Source organism: Podarcis muralis, chromosome 11 (genome assembly GCF_964188315.1).
Source record: "Podarcis muralis chromosome 11, rPodMur119.hap1.1, whole genome shotgun sequence".
NCBI classification, from domain to species: Eukaryota; Metazoa; Chordata; class Lepidosauria; order Squamata; family Lacertidae; genus Podarcis; species Podarcis muralis.
The window spans coordinates 53,780,713-53,802,183 of record NC_135665.1 but is presented as its reverse complement, the minus strand read 5'-3'; the positions used below and the strand labels follow the sequence as shown (position 1 = coordinate 53,802,183).

At 45.8% G+C, this 21,471-nt stretch overlaps 1 protein-coding gene across 3 annotated transcripts in view; it reads right to left on the bottom strand.

The window, feature by feature from the left end:
* CCDC68 (coiled-coil domain containing 68) overlaps positions 1 to 21,471 on the bottom strand; it is a 34,576-nt gene that overhangs the window by 7,120 nt on the left and 5,985 nt on the right. For all 3 annotated transcript variants that reach the window (XM_028749269.2, XM_028749270.2, XM_028749271.2), the window contains exons 3-11: positions 17,836 to 17,978; positions 16,516 to 16,602; positions 13,200 to 13,337; positions 9,287 to 9,412; positions 7,857 to 7,985; positions 5,588 to 5,670; positions 4,915 to 5,020; positions 2,952 to 3,035; positions 1,230 to 1,306 (exon numbers count right to left, since the gene is read on the bottom strand). In XM_028749269.2, coding sequence (XP_028605102.2) covers positions 1,230 to 1,306; positions 2,952 to 3,035; positions 4,915 to 5,020; positions 5,588 to 5,670; positions 7,857 to 7,985; positions 9,287 to 9,412; positions 13,200 to 13,337; positions 16,516 to 16,602; positions 17,836 to 17,978 — 973 coding nt within the window. The remainder of the gene's footprint in view (positions 1 to 1,229; positions 1,307 to 2,951; positions 3,036 to 4,914; positions 5,021 to 5,587; positions 5,671 to 7,856; positions 7,986 to 9,286; positions 9,413 to 13,199; positions 13,338 to 16,515; positions 16,603 to 17,835; positions 17,979 to 21,471) is intronic.

Genomic DNA, 21,471 nt, shown 5'->3' with positions numbered 1-21,471 from the left:
ATCAGCTGCCTTTTAAAGATCTTGCCACTTTGTGAAGAAAAACGTTCCTTGGTATCTAGGCTATGAATTGCTTCCTCACTAAATAGATTGCCAGCCAGAATAGAGTGCAAAACACGAGATAGTTTCAATTTTGCATTGTACTAGAAGGATACTGGATACTAGAAGGCGCTGGGACTCGGGTGGCGCTGTGGGTTAAACCACAGAGCCTAGGACTTGCTGATCAGAAGGTTGGCGGTTCGAATCCCCGCGACGGGGTGAGCTCCCGTTGCTCGGTCCCTGCTCCTGCCAACCTAGCAGTTCAAAAGCACATCAAGCGCAAGTAGATAAATAGGCACCGCTCTGGCGGGAAGGTAAACGGTGTTTCCGTGCGCTGCTCTGGTTTGCCAGAAACGGCTTAGTCATGCTGGCCACATGACCTGGAAGCTGTATGCTGGCTCCCTCGGCCAATAAAGCGAGATGAGCGCTGCAACCTCAGAGTCGGCCACGACTGGACCTAATGGTCAGGGGTCCCTTTACCTTTTTAGAAGGATATAATCCATTCAATGATGGCAGTGAATGTCTAGTGTGAGTGTCTGGAGGCGGTTGGAGAGTGGATGGCAGTTAACGGAATGAGGTTGGATCCAGACAAGACGGAAGCACTGTTTCTGGGGGATAAGGGGTGGGCAGGTGTGGGGAACTCCCTGGTCCTGAATGGGGTAAATGGTGGCCCTACAGGACTAGGTGCGCAGCCTGGGGCTAGCTGTGTTTTTTGCCGTGGGCGAAGCCTCAAGAGCAGTGTCACTGAGGCTCCCAGCCTGTATGTGTACATAAATTCACTGGGGTGAGGGTGCGCCAAACTGGGTATTTGACCCAGGTGAAATAAGTAAATAGTTTCACACCTGGTCTATGCCAAGAATAGAGACTATGTGGCCCTTCAGATGTCATTGGACTGGAACACCCATCATTCTTGACCATTGACCATATTGGCTGGCACTGATTTTCTGTGGTGAGGGGCCTTTGCAGGGCCAGAAACAAAACATGATGTAGGGGATGCTCGATGACACATGTTTTCTTTTACACTATTTTTTTCAGCCTTTCTATAAGCTCAGAAATTCACGACCAGCGGAGAGATGGGGACAGGGGAACTGAGGTGATCCCAATACACTGCTGCTTAAATATCCAAACAAAAAGCAATTGCATAACAAGAAAACTGCTGGATTGCTATTTTTTTTTTAAAAAAAAAGTCTTACTTTGCTGAAACAGCTTTAGAGGCCTTTGGTCTCGACTGGCTGGAATAGAATTCCACTTTGTACTTAAGTTCTTTGTTCTGGAAGTGGGAGGTAAGAATACACATAGTTTATTTCATTCGAGCACAAAATATTAAGCTAAGTCAGGTAGAGCACATGTCAACCTCATTTATCTAAATGGTAGTGAAAACTTTCAACTAGACAATAAGCTTGGTTCAATGATAATAATAATTTTATTTATTAAATTTCTATGCAGTGGTACCTCGTGTTGCGTAACCTCCAGGTTACAGAATCTTCAGGTTACGGCCACAGCAAACCCAGAAGCGTATGCTTCCGGGTTTTGCGGCGCACGCATGCGCAGAAGCGCTCTGCATGTCACACGCATGTGCAGAAGGGTGCCTCCGGTTACAAAGTTTTTGGGATACGGTTGGGTCTCCAGAATGGATCCCGTTCGTAACCGGAGGTACCACTGTACTGCCCTTCATCTGAGGATGACAGGGAAGTTTACAATATAAAAATACAGAAATCCATAGCATGGCAACAAATGAAAACAATACCCTCCACAGTTTGAAAGGCCATAGGTTGTTTAATTAGCCTGGGAGAAGGGGAATGCTTTTGCCTAGCGCCTAAAGATGTGTAACAAAGGCATCAGGGAAGCATCTCAGGGAAGAGGATTTTGCATAGTGTTAACAACGAAATGGACACGGGTGGCGCTGTGGGTAAAAGCCTCAGCGCCTAGGGCTTGCCGATCGAAAGGTCGGCGGTTCGAATCCCCGCGGCGGTCCCAGCGCCTGCCAACCTAGCAGTTCGAAAGCACCCCCGGGTGCAAGTAGATAAATAGGGACCGCTTACTAGTGGGAAGGTAAACGGCGTTTCCGTGTGCGGCTCTGGCTCGCCAGAGCAGCTTCGTCACGCTGGCCACGTGACCTGGAAGTGTCTCCGGACAGCGCTGGCCCCCGGCCTCTTGAGTGAGATGGGCGCACAACCCTAGAGTCTGTCAAGACTGGCCCGTACGGGCAGGGGTACCTTTACCTTTACCTTTACCAACGAAATGGGGTGCTACCAGGAAGGAGGAAATTCTGATTGTAGGAACTGTTAAGTTTCAGTAACGCTCCAGCATCCCTGCAATATTTGAGATGCTACAAACTCAGTTAGATGAACAAAGAGCTGGACCGTCTGTTTGCCTATAGCAAAACTCTTAAAACTCCACTGGTTCAGAATTTCATGTACAGTGGTACCTCGGGCTACATACACTTCAGGTTACATACGCTTCAGGTTACAGACTCCGCTAACCCAGAACTAGTGCTTCAGGTTAAGAACTTTGCTTCAGGATAAGAAAAGAAATCGCGCTCTGGCGGCGCAGCAGCAGCAGGAGGCCCCATTAGCTAAAGTGGTGCTTCAGGTTAAGAACAGTTTCAGGTTAAGTACGGACCTCCGGAACGAATTAAGTACTTAACCTGAGGTACCACTGTACTATAGAAACCCAGGAAAGTTTAACACAGCTTTTGCACCAATGTGCTAATTTACTAGTTGCTCTGAACTTTCTCTACGAGGGAGCATCAAAAATACAGTTCCACTGCAATGGTTTGAAGTTCCACAGTCTGAAATTACTTGGCCTGCTTAATGAGGAGAACTGCTCTCAGTTGTACAAGAAAAAGCAACTGTAGATTTGTACAATAGGACCACAACATTACCATAAACACTCACACACAGTAATTTCTTTACCTTTGCTTGGAGTATCTCAATCTTTTCTTTCAGCCCTTCTATTCTTTCATCTTGATGTTTCAGTTCGTTGTTCAGTTCTTCAATCTAAAAAGAAAAGAAAATTGGAGAAATACAATTAGTAACAAAACATTCCGGATGCAATTTTGTTAAATCACATCCACAGAGCTATGAGAGTAGCCTGGTTTGCACGTCACTTTAAACCACATATATACTTAAACGTTAAACCATAGTTAAACTTGGTTCAAGGAAAGGCTCTGTCAAACCATGGCTTAGTTCCCAGCAGCAGAGCAGCAGGAGCAGAGAAGGACCAAAGTGCCCAGGATTTTAGCAAGTGTGCATCAGCACGCTACACACCATTGCCTTTAATCCATAGTTAATATTAACTATGGTTTAAAGTATGGGACACGGGTGGCGCTGTGGGTAAAAGCCTCAGCGCCTAGGGCTTGCTGATCGAAAGGTCGGCGGTTCGAATCCCCGCGGCGGGGTGCGCTCCCGTTGCTCAGTCCCAGCGCCTGCCAACCTAGCAGTTCGAAAGCACCCCCGGGTGCAAGTAGATAAATAGGGACCGCTTACTAGCGGGAAGGTAAACGGCATTTCCGTGTGCGGCTCTGGCTCGCCAGAGCAGCGATGTCACACTGGCCACGTGACCCGGAAGTGTCTCCGGACAGCGCTGGCCCCCGGCCTCTTGAGTGAGATGGGCGCACAACCCCAGAGTCTGGCAAGACTGGCCCGTACGGGCAGGGGTACCTTTACCTTTTACCTTTATGGTTTAAAGTGATGTGCGAATGAAGCGCTGTTTTGTGGTTCCTCAATTCTATGAGTATATGACTGGGGTAGATTTCTACACTGTCAGCTTTTTTAAGAGTAGAGAGTACATGACATGAGTACTTGTAGGGTAGCGTTCTCTTTGCAATATGTGCAATATTTGAATGTAGATTTAAATACATTTGGCTGAGTTTCCACCAGTGTAATCCAATGACCCCTTACTTTTCCTCTGCTCCAAATACAGCTAAACTAAATGTGGACTCTGTATGGCAATTAGCACCACAAGCTAGCCGTTCCGTGCTTTTAAATGTGTTGTTGTAACATTAAAATATATAGGCTGTCAGAAACTGTGTTTGTGGGAGGGGGTATTATTGGTCTGCTTTTGATTTTGTTCTTGCTTTTATTATGTATTTTAGGTTTTCATTTTGTATTGTTATGTTGTGAACCACCCTGTATTATTCAGATGGAGGACAGCATACAAATTTAATAAATATATTAATTAAGAAGACGACGGCGGTGACGACTTAGGGCATTTTGAGCAACGGGGATTGGGCCAGTGCCATCAATTGTCTCCACAGCAAATAGATCCTTGCTTGCCAGCCAGCTGAAAAACTCAAACTTCACTGGCTATAATCAAAGTGACAAAATGTTCCTCTCCAGACCTCATCTAAACCCGAGAGAGTACATTCAAGTAGCCACCAGCTATCAAAACCAGTCAAACTCCATTTAAGCAAGCCTTTCTTAGCGCTGAGATAAATGCAGTCTTCTTGGCCATGGTGACCTATTGGCCAAACTAAGTTAAATAAAAATCTGGAATGCAACTGTTTCTGCAAGTCTTCCCAAGTAAACAGGAAGTGATATTGTTCTTTGACAAATCAAAGATGTGGGATCCTCCACAACAAAATGTACATACCCTTCTAAAGGACACTCCATTCCTTCGCCCCTCTGTTGTGGTTTTCTATTGTCAGCCAGCATTCCAAGGACAGCAAGAATCCTCATTCCTCATGGGGGGGGGTCCCCTATGAGAAAGGTTTCTCCCCCCAAAGTATTTTTTGTTCACCTGCAAACCTTGAGGATTCTCCAAGTCCACTGCTATTTCCCACCTTTGTGTGTGTGTTTTGTTGTGTTGGTTTAGCTGCCTAGAGATCCACACCCGGAGGACCAGTTTGCAACTAGGGTATGATTAGAAGGCTCTAACCTGTTGAATCACACCGTGTAAGCTTTGGTGCTGCGAATGGATCATGTGCTCCAAGTGGCTAATTTGCTCCTGAAGTGTCGAGATCTCTGTCTGAACTTTCACACAGCTGGTAGAGAGAAGAAGGGAAAGTAAGGGTGGTTTGCATGTTGGAAAATCACTACCGGGTAGAAAACTGAAGGTTAACGAATGTGCGGCAATCTACATAAAATCTTCATGAACATTATAGCTAGGAATCACAAAGCGAGGCGGGTGCTGTTACGTTCAAGTCTTGCTTGTGGGCTTCCCATAAGCAGGGCTTTTTTTTCCAGCTGGAACTTGCTAGAATTCAATTCCAGCTTCTCTCCAGTGGGCACCATTGCCATTCTAAGAGATGGAGGTATTCATGGCGAGTTCCAGCACCTTTTTTTTATTAGAAAAATAGCACTACCCTTAATCATCTTCTTGGCTGCTCTGAGCACAGGAACCTGGACTATGACGAGCCTTTGACCTCATCCAGCAGGGCTCTTCCTGTGTTTTTATAGATGCCTGGCCTCTTTTTAGGCAAGGGCCCAACACGGACAAAATATAATGTTTCACTATTATTGCAAGGTTTGAACTATCTTTGCTATTCAAAAGCTAAATAAATGCTCATAGAAGGTTGGTGTTTTTTTAAAGTCATGTGTTATGTGCAAACCTTGAGGTATCTTCGGCGTTTGACATCATCTCGTGTAGTTTCTTCTTTAAACAACGCTTCTTTTCTTTCAGTGTTTTCTTCTCCTAGGAAACAGCAAAGTCACAAGGCTCTCACACTCGAGGCAATATTTTTTTATCAATAAAGAAGTTCCAGAGTTTCTAAGAATGGAAGGTCATCAAAGCTTTAATCACTTTGCATTTCCTATTTCTGCTTTCATTTTATGTAAGGGTCCGAATTCAACTGCAGCATAATGTAGCAAGCCCCCTTCCTCAAAATGATGATAATTATTGCAGAAGATCTGGCCAGGGCTACACATATGAACTGCGTCAGCAACTAAAGGCATAATGTCTCTGTACATATGCCTCTAGCTAGATCCGAATGAACCACCTGCTTAGCACATAACACTAACCCAAGGTTTATTAAATGATGACTTGGATATATGTTCAAACCCAACCCAGCAGGTCAACTATGGTTAACAATCACTTGCATGCACACGAAAGCTTATACCAAGAACAAACTTAGTTGGTCTCTAAGGTGCTACTGGACATTTTTTTATATATATGTTGAAGGAGCCATCATCCCAAACATTCGGTGGCAAAATAGAGCGTCTTGCAGGGAGAGTTCTATTGTAAGAAGTTGGGGTGTAAATGAAATAAATACACAATAAATATGAAGAAAGAAATATATGCTGGTCTGTTACCTCACTCAGCAAATCTCTCCTAGCAGTTGCAAAGCAGGGAAGATTAGCTGAATGAGATTATTACCAGCAGAAAGACCACCTGACGACTTCATAATAGGCTCGCCAGTTTTCCTCTCCTATTTTCCATTGGGAAGAAGCCTTCAGAACTGTAGCAAAGCACTACACATTTAATTATTTCACATTTAGAAGTCTTCTCAATCTGACTCCTTGGCTGAGACTCTATTAATGGAATGTGATCCCATTGACTTCCAAGTTAATAACAGAACAGATGGCGATGCTTGGATTTTAAGTAATATGTTCGTTGCAATCACTTCTCATTGCTAATCACTATTTACTACGAAGGAGGTGGTGATTGTTCGCTGGCAGTGCTGGAAGGATTCTGCAAAAGGGTTTTGCCAGCGTGCTTGAACGATGACAAAGAATGAGAATGGTAGGCGTTTGTAAGCTCCAAAGCTCTCTCATAAATGGGCTTCTTTCTACTAATTACCAATGGAGCAGCATGATTTAAAAAAAAAGCAAATTAAAGGCTCCTATTTGCACCCTTGTTAGAAAACAGATTCTCAGCCCTCACACAGCATTCCCCATCGTAGAGCACCTGCAAACACAAGCTGAGGGCTGTGCAAGAATCCTCCCTCAACCGGGAAACTTGCAAATATTTGTTGTTTTCCATTTCTGATGCGAAAATTGCATATTCACTGGTGCAGAGAAATATATTTAACAGGCAGATAACAATAATCAGATTCTTGGGGGGGGGGGGGATACACACACAACCCCTTTTCCCTGCAATAGCTTGTCCAACCTGCTGTGATCAACTGAAAGTATTAATAATACAGATGTAATGCTCAAGCAACAGTCTACAGCTTTACTGGTTAAAAGGCAAACAGCTGCGCATGCACCTTTAGTTAAAAGGAAAACGTACATCCAGAGCAGGGGAACCTGATGCTTAACTCTGACTCCTGTCATTCCTGAAATACTTTTTAAACATTTTAAAATCTAACACTTGTTGTTGTTGTTTTCATTATTTACATGTACATACCACCTTAATCTTCCAAGGATCCCAAGGTGGTGCAAATTGTTCTCCTCTTTCATCCTTACAAAAACCCCTGTGAGGTAGATTAGGCTAAGAGATGGTGACTGGCCCATGGTCACCCAGTGATCTTTGGGGTTTAAATTGTTTTAGAATGCTTAAAAATTAAAAGTTGATGTGTTTGCCTCCCGAGGATCTCCTTGCGGAGGAAGGGTAGGATATAAATTCAATCAATGAAAGTATTTATCCTGTTTCTATGTTGTCCTCTGTTCTTGTCACAGTAGCAGCTAGTCATGCTGGGAGGGGGAAGGGCCATTCATAGCTACTTTTCTGCCTTGCATGATTTCATCAAGTGCTACTCACATGCTTTCAGTCCAAAAAGTTGGGGGAGGTGTTGTATGTTTGTTTTTTCGGAAGCTAGCACTCCTAAGAAAATTCTAATACCAGTTACATGTTTTGAAGGGGTTGTGATGGTGGTGGGGTTGTCTGTGCTCTTGCAGAATGAGCAGCCTGCACACATAATGGATGAAACAGAATCTCACCTCTTCCATCCTTTGCACACGTTTCTCCAGTTCTTCAATCTGGACGTACTTCTCATGCAGTTGCACGTTCAGCTGGCTGAGGTGGTCCGTGCTTTGTTGCAACTTTTGTTCTTGCTCAAGCTTGCGGGCCTGTGATACAAGAGGAGGAAGCGATGCTCAGAGGTCCACAGGCAACCGACTTCAGTTCGTTTCACACATTACAATCAACCACAGCTAATGGTTTGCTTTGAAAGCAACCATCTGTGCAGTTTTGCTCATCTCCAGGGCAAACAAACCGCAATATATGGCTTAGTGTTATGTCCGAATTGGGAATCCTGGTATGTTTTGCTTGAACAAAGAGCGATAGGTAAGCCAAGAAGAAACCTTGGTTACAAATTGCAGTTGGTTGGGCATTAAATCCCTGGTTCTGAACAACACTTAAGCCTCGCCCACACTTCCGCTTGTCTGGTATTTTCTAGGCATGGATCTGAGCAGTTTTGTCTTTGACCTGCTGCTTTCTCCAGAAAACCTGCTCTTTAGTGCTAAATCTGAACAACCCATGGGTGCTGTGCTGCCAGCCCCTTTGTGTGTCGAGGTCCCCAGGTCCACCCCAATAACTCACACATCACACAGAATTTTTGTTTAAGGTTTTTGGCATAATTTTGGTCACAACTTTATTAAAATACAAATTTGTGAGTGGTTGCTTAGGCATTGGTTGCGACTATCTGCCCCCACCATGGGGGACAGACTGACATTCCGCACAATGCGAAAGTCAGAATGGGGGAATACACTTGGGGGTTACGCGGAGCAGGGAATCTGCCCTCACCCCAAATGCAACCAGGAGCTCATTGCTATGGCCCGAGCCCCCTTGACAGAGTGGACAAGCAATAGTTAGCCCCCAATTCCTTTAACGGAATCCCTTGCAGCAGCAGCATTAGAGGGGCAGGCACAGCCAATCCATGCCCCTCAACCAACCAAACCATAAACCAATGCCTAACCGCCAACCTTACAAGTTGTGACGATTTGCTACGCAGGAGGCAAAAACCAAATGGCCCCAGCCAATCAGCCAGATGGACAAAATTCCTACCGGGCCCCTGCCCCAAGAGCAGATGACCCCATGACAGGCACAGCAAGGTCAAAGCGAACAACCCTATTCTAGGGAGGGAGGGAGGGACGGGCAATCCGCTGCACGGGCGAAAAGAGGAAGCCCTAGCCTCGTGCAAGGAGTTTTAGCATTTCTGGCTTTAATCAATAAATGGCAACATTAATTTCTTCCCAGCAACAAGGGAAGCCCCAATCGCATCAGTGGCCAACGATCAGTTAGCCCGCCCCCAACTTTGGAGTGTCCTGGTGGCCCCCACCGCAACACGTGCTCTCCATGAAGGAGAACACGCTTTCTCACTACCTATTCAAAGCAGCCGGCAGTCACTGCTAACCATGCAAGATCATACCTTCATTACGTGAATAGCCCCTTCGTGCCTTTTCTTGAGCTCTTCCGAGCGCTTGTTGTAGTCCTCCTGGAGTTTATGCGACATGTTCTTCATAGATTCCACGCCCGCTGCTCTCAAAGCATCAAGCTGGAGATGACCAATATACACAAATTATTCATCTAGGATGTTGTTGACCATCCAGTTCCAACAAGTCAGGGTGGATGGCAGTAGTGTAAAATAAATGCATGTGTAAAATGGGTATATTAAGATGAAACAACAGCAAGCAAAACCCCTGTAATATTCCAAACCATTGCTAGACAGCATACCAGGTTAAAACAATACCTTAAAAAAGCAAAGGAAAGGGGGATTTGAAGCTTGCTTTCTGTGGTTATCAGCTATGTGATCAAGTGCCCCGTGAAGAACATGGTCACCCAGCTGATTTTGTGATGTTGTTACCTGCCTCAAACCTCCTGCCACGAGTTGGGTACCTGGACACCTCTTGGGAAAATGGCCTCACAGGCTGAATTTGGTACATGGGCTGGAGCTTCTCCACCTCTGCTGTGTCTCATCTGTGAGGGACTCTGGGTTACCTCTGTTCCCCAAGGCACCTAAGTCCTTTGCAGATGGGACACTGTATTTCTGTTCTGTATTTGCCTGAAAACATGCTGAGGGAAGAGTATTGGAGCAGGAACACTGTGAACACAAGAGGCCTGCCTGAGTTCCATGTGATTCCCCACCCCTCTGGCAGGACAACCCACTTCTGTTCAGGAGGCCACCCTCAAATTTTGGAAAAGGTCTTTTGAGGATACTGGGGGAGGGAAGAGAAAGATCAGTTGCATGAGCTGCCTTAACCTCATGCAACCATTGGTACAACTTAGTATCTTAGGAAAGTGTTTATACTAGAGGACAGCATGAGGTCCTTTGCCATCTCTGCTTAGCACCCGGAAGCTTAAAGGTATTCTTAGCTGCAATAGTTGGCTACCACCACCAGGTGGCAGCCAAAGTGGAAGAGAGACAATAGGAAGAGAGTCTACACTCCTATATTCATCTAGTCTAGGGTTGCCGTATTTCAAAAAGTAAAAACCAGGACACCCCCAAAAATATTTATTTTTATTTTATTTTAAGGAAACCACCTTTTGGAAATTCCCCCGAATGTCAAATCCGCCTTTGAAATTCCAGTAATGTCAGGGAAAGTCTGGACATATGGCATCCCTAATCTAGACTGAAACTTCTTGTTAATATTCTTGCGCACATTCACACTCACAGACTGTTGTGCACACATCCATCTCTGCCTATATGTGCATGCAGGCTGCTCTTGAAGAGCAATTGACTCAAAATGTGGCAAGCATACTTTAAATTGCAACAAAATGGATAAAATATCCAAGTATGTATTATTAGTTGCCTCTGCAGGCAGCTATGGAATATGGAGACTAACTGAGAGGGAGAGGCTGGTCAGGAGAGGTTCATTGTTGTCATGGTGGGAAATTTAGACTGCCTTGATTTTTTATTTTTTTTAACCTTCCTCCCACGTAATACTCTCTTGGTTGTACAGCTGCTTTGACTCCCCACCCTCCCCTTTCACCTTAAATTCATCTGTCCTGCTCTGCAGAAAGCCCAGGCTGTCCGGTAAACACAGGAAAGACTTGTTCAATTGCATCTGGCGGTTGCCAAGCAACTAGGAAGAGTGTGCCCACTTTCCTCCCAGACCTGCTATCAAAAAACAGCTGGGGCTTTAAGTTAAAAGGGTGGCAACACTAGCATTGGTGCCAAGAAAGCAAGCTTTCAAAAGCCCAGTCCCAACCATGTATTTACTTCCAATATTTTGCAGACATGTCCATTATGCTCCACAGCAATCTTGAGTTTCAACACAGAGCCTCACACAGTGGCTCCAGACACCGCCAAGCCAATGCAAAGCACACCATTCCTTGCATATTCAAGACCAAGCAGGGGCTAGTAGCTTATGCAAACTCTTGATGGGTTCGCTTCCACTGCCATCCATGAGAACATGAGACAAGCCCCTTCTGGAAGAGGCCAAAGGCCCATCTCGTCCAGCATTTTGTTCTCACAGTGGCCAACCAGAGGCCAGATGTTCCTGGATCGTACCATTTCAAACTGCCATGGGGGTGAGGGAAAATCGCACGATTGAATGCTCACCCACAAAAAAGAAATGTAAATGTACCAGCATGTGCAAAACCAGCACACAAGAAAGGAGATTACGTATCTCGGTTTTGGTCTGCAAGTGCCACTGCCCCATATTGCCCTCTTGGCAATGCTATCACTGAGTGAAGTCAGAGCATTTATGACCCTCCAGAAATCCTTCTTGGCAATGCCACCCTCGCCTTCTCACCCCATCCCCCAGATGTAGAAAGTGCCAACGATCTCTATCTATTGGCACTAGCTAAATTCTTTCATTTCTTTCCAGCATTTATTTATTTCTTCTTCTACTGCTACTACTACTACTACTACTACTTTTGTACCCTGCACATCTGACTGGGGTGGAATCTACACATATATTTAAAAAAACCACTGTGAAAATGCTTTATTTTTTTTAAAAAAAGAATATATATTGAATTTGCCATTAGCTCACCATTGCCATCTGGTGTCACATTTGTATAATGCACTTAAAACATTATATTTGCAGCTGTATAGCTGAGTCCTAGGTTGCCCCAGCCACTCTGGCCAGCTTCCAACCAATATAAAAGCATAATAAAACATCGAACATTAAAAAGTTCCTGATACAGGGCTGCCTTCAGATAGGTGTTTATTTCCTTGACATCTGATCGGAGGGCATTCCACAGGTGCCACTGCCGAAAAGGCCCTCTGTCTGATTCCTGCAACCTCACTTCTCACAGTGAGGGAACCGCCAGAAGGCCCTTGGAGCTGGACCTCAGGTACACAGGGCCGAGGCCATTTAAGGCTTTAAAGGTCAGCACCAACACTTTGTATTGTGCTCAGAATTGTACTGGGAGCCAGAGTAGATCCTTTAGGACTGGTGTTATATGGTCCCATCGGCGGTTCCCAGTCACTAGACTCGTTGCCACATTCTGGATTATTTGTAGTTTCCGAGTCACCTTCAAAGGTAGCCCCACATAGAGCACATTGCAGTAGTTCAAGCGGGACCCAGTATGACTATACGTCTATATGAACTACACTCTGGCAAATGAGCTATTTTGACTGCTTTGTTTATCCACCCCTTCTCTCTCCATTTTATTGTATTTTAAATTGTCGTTACGCACCCTGAGATCATCCATGATGAAGTGTGGGATACAGATTCTAAGCAAACAAGTGAAGCATTGGCCCTGAATGCTTCTTCCCACAGTCTAGCTTTTCATATGCAATATCTGTTTTACAGGGACGCAGGTGGCGCTGTGGGCTAAAGCCTCAGCACCTAGGACTTGCCGATCGAAAGGTCGGCGGTTCGAATCCCTGCGGCGGGGTGCGCTCCTGTCGTTCGGTCCCAGCGCCTGCCAACCTAGCAGTTCGAAAGCACCCCCGGGTGCAAGTAGATAAATAGGGACCGCTTACTAGCGGGAAGGTAAACGGTGTTTCCGTGTGCGGCTCTGGCTCACCAGATGCAGCTTGTCACGCTGGCCACGTGACCCGGAAGTGTCTGCGGACAGCACTGGCCCCCGGCCTATAGAGTGAGATGAGCGCACAACCCTAGAGTCTGGCAAGACTGGCCCGTACGGGCAGGGGTACCTTTACCTTTACCTTTTTATCTGTTTTACACCGCGAAGCATTCAAACGTGCCATCTCCCTGCTGCAGTCTGAAGTGTTGTGCTCCAGAAACAGGTTTGACAGCTGTTTGAATATTCTAGTCTCTCAATTTCAAAACCAACAAGGAACCAAAAATATTTTGCAGAACTAAGCTGAAACATAAATGAGATTTCTTTGTAGGCAAGGACACAGAAGTACTTATTTTACATGGACACACCTTGATCTTTAAAATTTCGTTTTCTTTATTCACGCGTGACAGTTCCTGTTCTGCTTTGTTCGTCTTTTCCACTGTCTCCTTGTAGCTGGAGGAGAGGGCGTTGTGATCAGGTCGCAATTCAGATCCTTCAGAATATGGCTAATATGAAATCATGTTAATGATGGTCAATTTCCCCCCATTTCATTATCATTCTGCGGACTCATTCTGCTTCAGATTAATTGGATTCAGAATTAACATATGCTGTCGTTTTCACTCTGCATCTGCCTTGCTTCTACTGCTTATAGATGTGCATAAGCTCATATTTTTATTAAAGCACAACAACAACAACAAAGGGAACCTTAATGTGATTGCACTAGCAGTGGCGTAGCGTGGGGGGTGCAGGGGGGGCCGGCCACACCGGGCGCAACATCTGGGGTTAGGGCAAATCCACAGGTTAGGGGGCGCAAATCCATGGGTTAGGGGGCGCAAATTACTTGCCTTGCCCCGGGTGCTGACAACCCACGCTACGCCACTGTGCACTAGCACTTCGCGATTGTTTTCCAAACTGAGATTTAACCAAGGAACATATAAAGCCTGAGTGCTCAACTAACATTAGATGTGTGTTTCGGAAAGTTGTTTGTTTGCCCACTATGCATTTGGGCACCTGGTAAACTATTACGACCAAATAATGGTTCCTGAAATCAAGGAGCAAGTTTTTGTCTATTGTTGGATACAATTGGGCGCCATTTTGAATCAAGATGGCAGACTGCATCTTTCAAAACTGCACAGCAGTTTACCACTGATTTCAAAGCTGCACTGATTTTTCTGCTTTCTTAGAGTTCCTGAACCATGTCAGGTACAAGGCTGCTAGTACCCTATAAATGGGGGGTGGAGGGAACTAAAAACTGTGGGGAAACTGCTCACATTCTGTGGTTTGAACAAAGTCGTGTTCATGCCCAATGCATCTGTGCCACTCTGGACACAAAATGTCCAGAACACAAAAGGTCCAGAACCAAAATGTTTCGCAACCCCCAAATCCAAGGGGGTTGTTAGGATGTTTGTAAAGCCACTTCCGCCTTGCAAAGGAGGTGGAATTGCGGGCGTCACGGCCCCTGCACGATTGGGGGAATCCCCGGCCGCATCACCCCCTGGCCAGCCAATCGGCTGGCTCTGGGGGCATGGCCTGCCCTATTTAACGCAAGTTCAGCCGGGGACCTCCCTCTTTTCCCGCCTACCAGCATACCGCTCATCACCTGTAACCAATAAAGTTGTGGCCTTATTTAGCCCATTAACCTTAATAACTGTGTCATGTGTCTTTATTTCCACGGGGGGGGGGGCAGGAACTCGCCACGCAAGTCACCCAATTAACACAGAGAGGGTCACCACTCAGTAGGAGCATGTGCTTTGCAGGCAGAAGGTTCTAGACTCAATTTTGGTTGGCATCCCTAGTTAAAAAGAAAGGATAGCAGTGTATTCTGCTTGAGACTGAGGGGGAGTGGCTGCAAGTCAGAGTAAGCAATACTGGTCCAGATGGGAAAGCCATCTGACCTTGTATACATCAGCTTCCTGTGATATTAACACGGAGGCAATTTGACAAGCATTCCTGCAAGCCAAAGGTTCTTGCCCTGTCCTCATCTCCACATTGAAGTGAGACCCAAGAGTGTTTATATTACACACACACACACACACACACACACACCCATAACAATAAAAAACCATGTTCTATTTGCTCGGCTCCCTGGGGTTTCATATTTGAAAGCATTAGCACAACAGACCTGATAAATAACAGCTTTTGATTCCCCCAGGAAGATATTCTCTGCCTGCAAGATTAATTAGCGCTTGGAACTCTGCAACAGGCAGCAAAGCCATTCTGCCTAGGTTTGCAGATCAGCGGTGGTAGAGAGCGAAAAGCCACACGTAATTCCCTAACATTCTTGGTGAACATTCATCTTGCCTTGTGCCCCGAGAGGCCCACGACCTCCTGGTTAACAAGCAGCCTGATCCTCTAGCATCAGCTTCTCAGGACAATTGGCGAGTCCTGCCATTTTGCCAGCACAACAGTAGAAATTGAATTATTTGGCCATTGCTTTCAAAAACCTGCAGGGGAGATTCCTGAAAACACAGGAAGTTGGCCTATACTGAGTCGGACCATCGGTCCATCCAGCTCAGCCTTGTCTACACTGGCTGGCTATGACTCTCCTAGAACTAACGGAAGATGTGGGGATTGACCTTGGGAACTTCTGCATGCAAGTCAGATGCTCTGCCAGTGGCCCTTCCCACAATGGCAGACTTCGGTCTTTAAAATTTCAGAGGCGCCCTGTGCAAGGCCAAAATTTGGCACCCCTGCCTGTCAATTTCCAGTCTGCTCATTTCACTATGTTGCAAAGCCCCACAGCGCCCAGTGTGGCAGAACCAGCCACATTGCTCAAAATCTGCACATGTTCTTGTGGGAGCCAAGAGTGGACAGCAAGCACCTTCTTACTCTGCAACAGGGGTGAGGATCTGATTCAGCCAAGGGCCGCACTCCCCTCTGAGCCAACCCTCCCAGGGCCACATGCCAGTGGCAGGCAGGGCTGGAGGCAAAAGCTAGTGGAGCAACAGGTGTGTCTCCCATGTAAGAGGCAGGTGTATAAAAGAGCTGCTTGTCAGTGGAACAGACTCCCTTGAAAGGTGGTGGACTCTTCTTCCTTGGAGAAGAAGAAGAAGAGTTTGGATTTGATATCCCGCTTTATCACTACCCGAAGGAGTCTCAAAGTGGCTAACATTCTCCTTTCCCTTCCTGCTCCACAACAAACACTCTGTGAGGTGAGTGAGGCTGAGAGACTTCAGAGAAGTGTGACTAGCCCAAGGTCACTCAGCAGCTGCATGTGGAGGAGCGGAGACGCGAACCCGGTTCACCAGATTATGAGTCTACCGGTCTTAACCACTACACCACACTGGCTCTCAGTGAAGGTTTGTAAGCAGAGGTTGGATGGTCAACTATCATGTATGATCTAGTTGAAATCCCTACATTGGAAGGAGCTGAACGGGATGACTCTTGGAGTCCCTTCCAATTCCTGCAATCCTACGATTCTCTGTGTCTGTCCTTCAAGAGGTACTACCAGAATTCAAGAGCACATTCCAGCCAAGCGGAAGCATTCAAGGATGGCCAGTGATCAATGTGGCCTGCAGTGGGAGGATAAACCCAAAGGCCTGACAAAAAAAACTGGAGGGACACATTTGGACCCCAGGCCTGAGGTTCCCCACCACTGCTCTACAGAGAACGTGATTGTCATGCACACTGCAAGGTAACCAAACACAACGTAGCCCTTGTATTATACATTTTAAGTCTTCTAACCTTTGAATCCAGCATGATGTTTCCAACCCCATGACTTGAGTCATTTCTACACAGCAGAGGCTGAACTTTTGCTAGCGTCGATCTAATCTGCAGGAGGAAAGCAAAAGGAGTCACATCCTTGACGTTCTGTTCTTAGAAATCAAAGGCAGCAATCCTTTCTATGTGCTTATAAAGGTAAAGGGACCCCTGACCATTAGGTCCAGTCATGGCCAGCTCTGGGGTTGCAGCGCTCATCTCGCTTTATTGGCCAAGGAAGCCAGCGTCCAGCTTCCGGGTCATGTGGCCAGCATGACTAAGCCGCTTCTGGCGAACCAGAGCAGCGCACGGAAACACCGTTTACCTTCCCGCCAGAGCGGTACCGATTTATCTACTTGCACTTTGATGTGCTTTCGAACTGCTAGGTTGGCAGGAGCAGGGACCGAACAACGGGAGCTCACCCCATCACGGGGATTCGAACCGCTGACCTTCTGATCAGCAAGTACTGGGCTCTGTGGTTTAACCCACAGTAAAACCCTATTTAGCACAATGGGGCTTACCTCTACTATACCTAGACATGCATAGGATTGCACCATGGACCAAATACAAATGCGGTTCAAACGTTTCACCAAACCTCATATCAAAAAGTGGCCTTAATATCATTATTATTTTTTAAGCTTCAGTTTTCTTTTTTGGATAGGGTTGCCCTATTTCAAGAGGTAAAAATCTGGACACAAAAAGCTGTTGAGCTTTTTTAGGGCAATCACCCAATAGCCCCTCTGCTGCCGCCAAGCCTGAGCTACCCGCACCAGAGCCAGAGCGAAAACCCATAATTCAAGACATTTGTTTTAAAATGTCAACTCATTTATCGCTATATCCAAATGACAGAGCTCAATGGTAGAGCACCAAGGCTCAATGCCCAGCATCTACAATGAAATTGAAACACGGATGAGATATATCTATTCCCAGAGATCATGGACAGTCTCATCCAGTCAAAGCAGTCCAGAATTCTGCTGCATTTGTGGCATGCTTCTGAGATATTCATGGGCATCTCGTTGGCCACTATGAGAACAGAATGCTGGACTAGAAAGGCCTCTGGCCTGATTCAATAGGTTCTCCTTAAGTTCTTTATGTCCACAGACAGGCATTGTAGTCCAACAAGATCTGAGAAGCACCACACTGGCTGCCCTTGAGCTAGCCTATCAGCTCTTGTCAGTCTGGTAAAAGGTCAGGGATAATGGACAAGGTAGCTCAACAATATCTGGAGAGAGCTCCAGGGCTAGATGGAAGAGTGCTGTGGCTCTGCATAAGGTAGCATTAATAAACTCATGTGAAACATCATACCTGTTTGATATATTCAGTTTCTTCAGTCACCTCAGATGCAGTGGATCCATACAGGAGAAAATTCCCCTCTGTGCCCCTGTCCTCTCTCAAAACACGGCGTGTCACCACTAGAGTGGTAGTCATTATCCGGGCTTTTGGGTGACCTGTATCCAAAGATCGCAAATGTTGATTAAAAAGACTTATTAAACATGGCAATGGTTCAAACCAGTGGACTTAATAGGGACATGATGAAAAAATGGACATTGCAACAGGTAACCCTGGAAATTTGGGTGCTTCAAAGTGAATCATGACGAAGGTGGGTCACTGGGAGCTTATCATGCACCAATATAAGACATTATCCATGTCAACTCCCAAACCTCACGGGGGCTTTGATTTTAAAAAGTTTAATGGTTTAGGCTCAATGTAGTCCAACGATACTCCTGGGATCTTCCAAAGTAACTCAGGCTGGCCAACTGTATTCCAAGTTAGAAATGCAAAGATTCAGGCTGGAGCGTTTTCATCAGGCTTCCCCAGCCTGGTAACCTCTAGATCAGTGTTTCTCAACCTTTTTCCAACCATGGCCCCCTTCTGACCTTGTTTCCTTCCTGTGGCCCCCCTATCCTACCAGTAGAAAGGTAGTTATATTGTTTGTAAATAGAACGTGCTTTATTTATAATTTTTATAACTATATACATTATATAATTTCACCTGTAGCCAGTCTTGGAATATACTGGGGGGGGGGGGCTGGTTAAGAATCACTGCTCTAGATCAGGGTCTCCAGCTGTTTTGGGACTACAATTTCCATCATCCCTGACCACTGGTCCTGCCATCTTGGGATGATGGGAAGTCCAACAATAGCTGAAGATCCAAGTTTGGGAAACCCTGCTCTAGATTAGATTTTTTTTAATTGTGTGAACGGCCCTGAGATCTACAGCTAAAGGGCTGTACACAAATTTAATAAACAACACCAGATTATCTGAACCTCCTTGGCCAAGCTGGCTGAAGTTTATTGGTCTTACAGTGGGAAGTTCATTGCGATCTTGCAGGTTTTCCGTTTGTGCTATAGAGCTGCTCAGTTATGTTACCTAGCTAACCAAGATTACATGCAAATCAGCCATGAACTCACTCCCTTTTATAACACTAGACTTGAGTCACAGAAACCAGTGGAGACAAGTGCTATTGCTTTATGCTGCCATGGTGGCCAGTGCCGGATTTATGTGTAAGCTAAACAAACTATTGCTTGGGGCACCACTCTCTTGGTGGCCCCCCAAAAAATTAAAGGAAAAAATAACTGGATGTATTTTGATAAAATACATATTTTGTTATGTGCAAATGGCTTTAGAAACCTATTAGGTCCATAAATTACCATATAGCATGTATTCAACACAAAAAACAGCTACAATTTGTTGTTGACAAAGGACAGCTGGACATCTAAAGGGCCCCATTACCTTCAGTAGCTTAGCGCCTCATCAGACCTAAATCCGGCCCTGCATGTGGTCTGCTGATACCCCCCTCCCAGTTTTGGAGGTCTTTGAAACTATGCAAAGAAAACCAACACCATGCAAAGTTGTCTGCCAGAAACAAAAGTGAAGCCTGTGCAGTGTGCAAAAATCAAGATCAGCAAACTTTTTCGAATTGCCATCAGCTCTCTGAAAAAACTATAATCTATTTTCATGCTTTTGTGTTCATTCCATTTTTTATGTACATGCAGAAAACACATTAGAAAGCAACAAGAATATGAAACGAGAAACAAAGACATCCTTTACCCTGACAGCGTGGAAACACACATTTTAAAGGACAACATCAAACATTTATATTTTGCAGGACAAGAATGCAATGCAGTTTTACAACACCATCTAACAGCAGGAGCATCTCCCAAGTTCGTTTCCTTACAAAAAAAAAGATTATAGATCCCTAACAATATACACTTGCACACACACAAAAAAATCCCTGGCAACTGGTATTATATATAACATCTCAGTCAGGTGATGCTTAACTGGTGATGCCAGATAATGTTACGATGGGACATCAAAGGTGATGATATCATGAACACGCACAAGCAAGGTGACATGGGTCACCTTGATTGTCAGTGAAGGCAAATGAATGGGAGGACAGTGAGGGCAGAGAAGGTTGCTACAGAGAAGTCTGAACTCACACAAATGTTCAAGTAAAGGTAAAGGGACCCCTGACCATTAGGTCCAGTCGTGACCGACTCTGGGGTTGCGGTGCTCATCTCGCTTTATTGGCCGAGGAAGCCAGCGTACAGCTTCCGGGTCATGTGGCCAGCATGACTAAGCCGCTTCTGGCAAACCAGAGCAGTGCACGGAAACGCCGTTTACCTTCTCACTGGAGTAGTACCTATTTATCTACTTGCACTTTGACGTGCTTTCGAACGGCTAGGTTGGCAGGAGCAGGGACCGAGCAACGGGAGCTCACCCAATCGCGGGAATTCGAACCGCTGACCTTCTGATCGGCAAGTCCTAGGCTCTGTGGTTTAACCCACAGCGCCACCCGCATCCCTAATGTTCAAGTAAGCCTAATTATTTTCTGATAATTTGTTTGATTGCATTGATTATCCCTATTTTAAAATGAATTTGAAATTAACGAACATCTGATGCAGCCCCAGTTTCTGCAGATGGCAGAGTCTGCATCCAATGTGACCCGTGGTAGCAGCTTTGAAATCAAGTCTGCTCACGGAAGAGCATTAATATTAAGTGCAGATTTCTATGCACAGTGGAGGGAGGACCAATATTATCTTGGCTGCAAAGGAAGAGAAAGAGGCAGAATTCTATTCCACATGAAGAAAACTGGCTTGAACCGAATGGGAGCTGTCCCACCCCTTAACTCTTGATATCAGTGATGTTTGTGTGGTACAATGGTGACATCCAGTGTTTGATGAACAAATCTCATGCCTACATGTCTATCTCTCAAATCCATCAGCGTTGTAACCTTGACATGCTTGCCGGCTTTAAAAATTAAAACGGAATGTAACAAAGGAGGAGGAAGGGAGAGAGGGTCACATCAAAGGGTTATGTGTATATTTACTAGTAAGGTAAAGGTACCCCTGCCCGACAGGGCCAGTTGTGACCGACTCTAGGGTTGCGCGCTCATCTCGCTCAAGAGACTGGGAGCCAGCGCTGTCTGAAGACACTTCTGGGTCACGTGGCCAGCGTGACGAAGCTGCATCTGGCGAGCCAGCACCAGCGCCGCACACAGAAACGCCGTTTACCTTCCCGCTCTAAAGCGGTCCCTATTTATCTACTTGCACTTTGATGTGCTTTCGAACTGCTAGGTTGGCAGGAGCTGGGACCGAACGACGGGAGCTCACCCCACCGTGGGGATTCGAACCGCCGACCTTACGATCAGCAAGTCCTAGGCACTGAGGTTTTACCCACAGTGCCACCCACGTCATTGTGCAAATACAAAGTCTAAGGTCTGGCATGGATTTTGCCACCCTGAGAATTTTTAAAGCAATTTGCGAGCTGTGATGGAAGTGAGGAAAGCTGGAAAATATGTGGGCTAAGGGCTCTGCAACAGAAAGAGTGTGCAAAACACAGCAAGTGTTTGCAAAAGATGGTTTCGCGTAAATCTTGGTTGCACAGCGAATCCTTTGCTGGGCACTCAGTGCTATGGCAGTTGTGGCATGCAGCAAGTTGG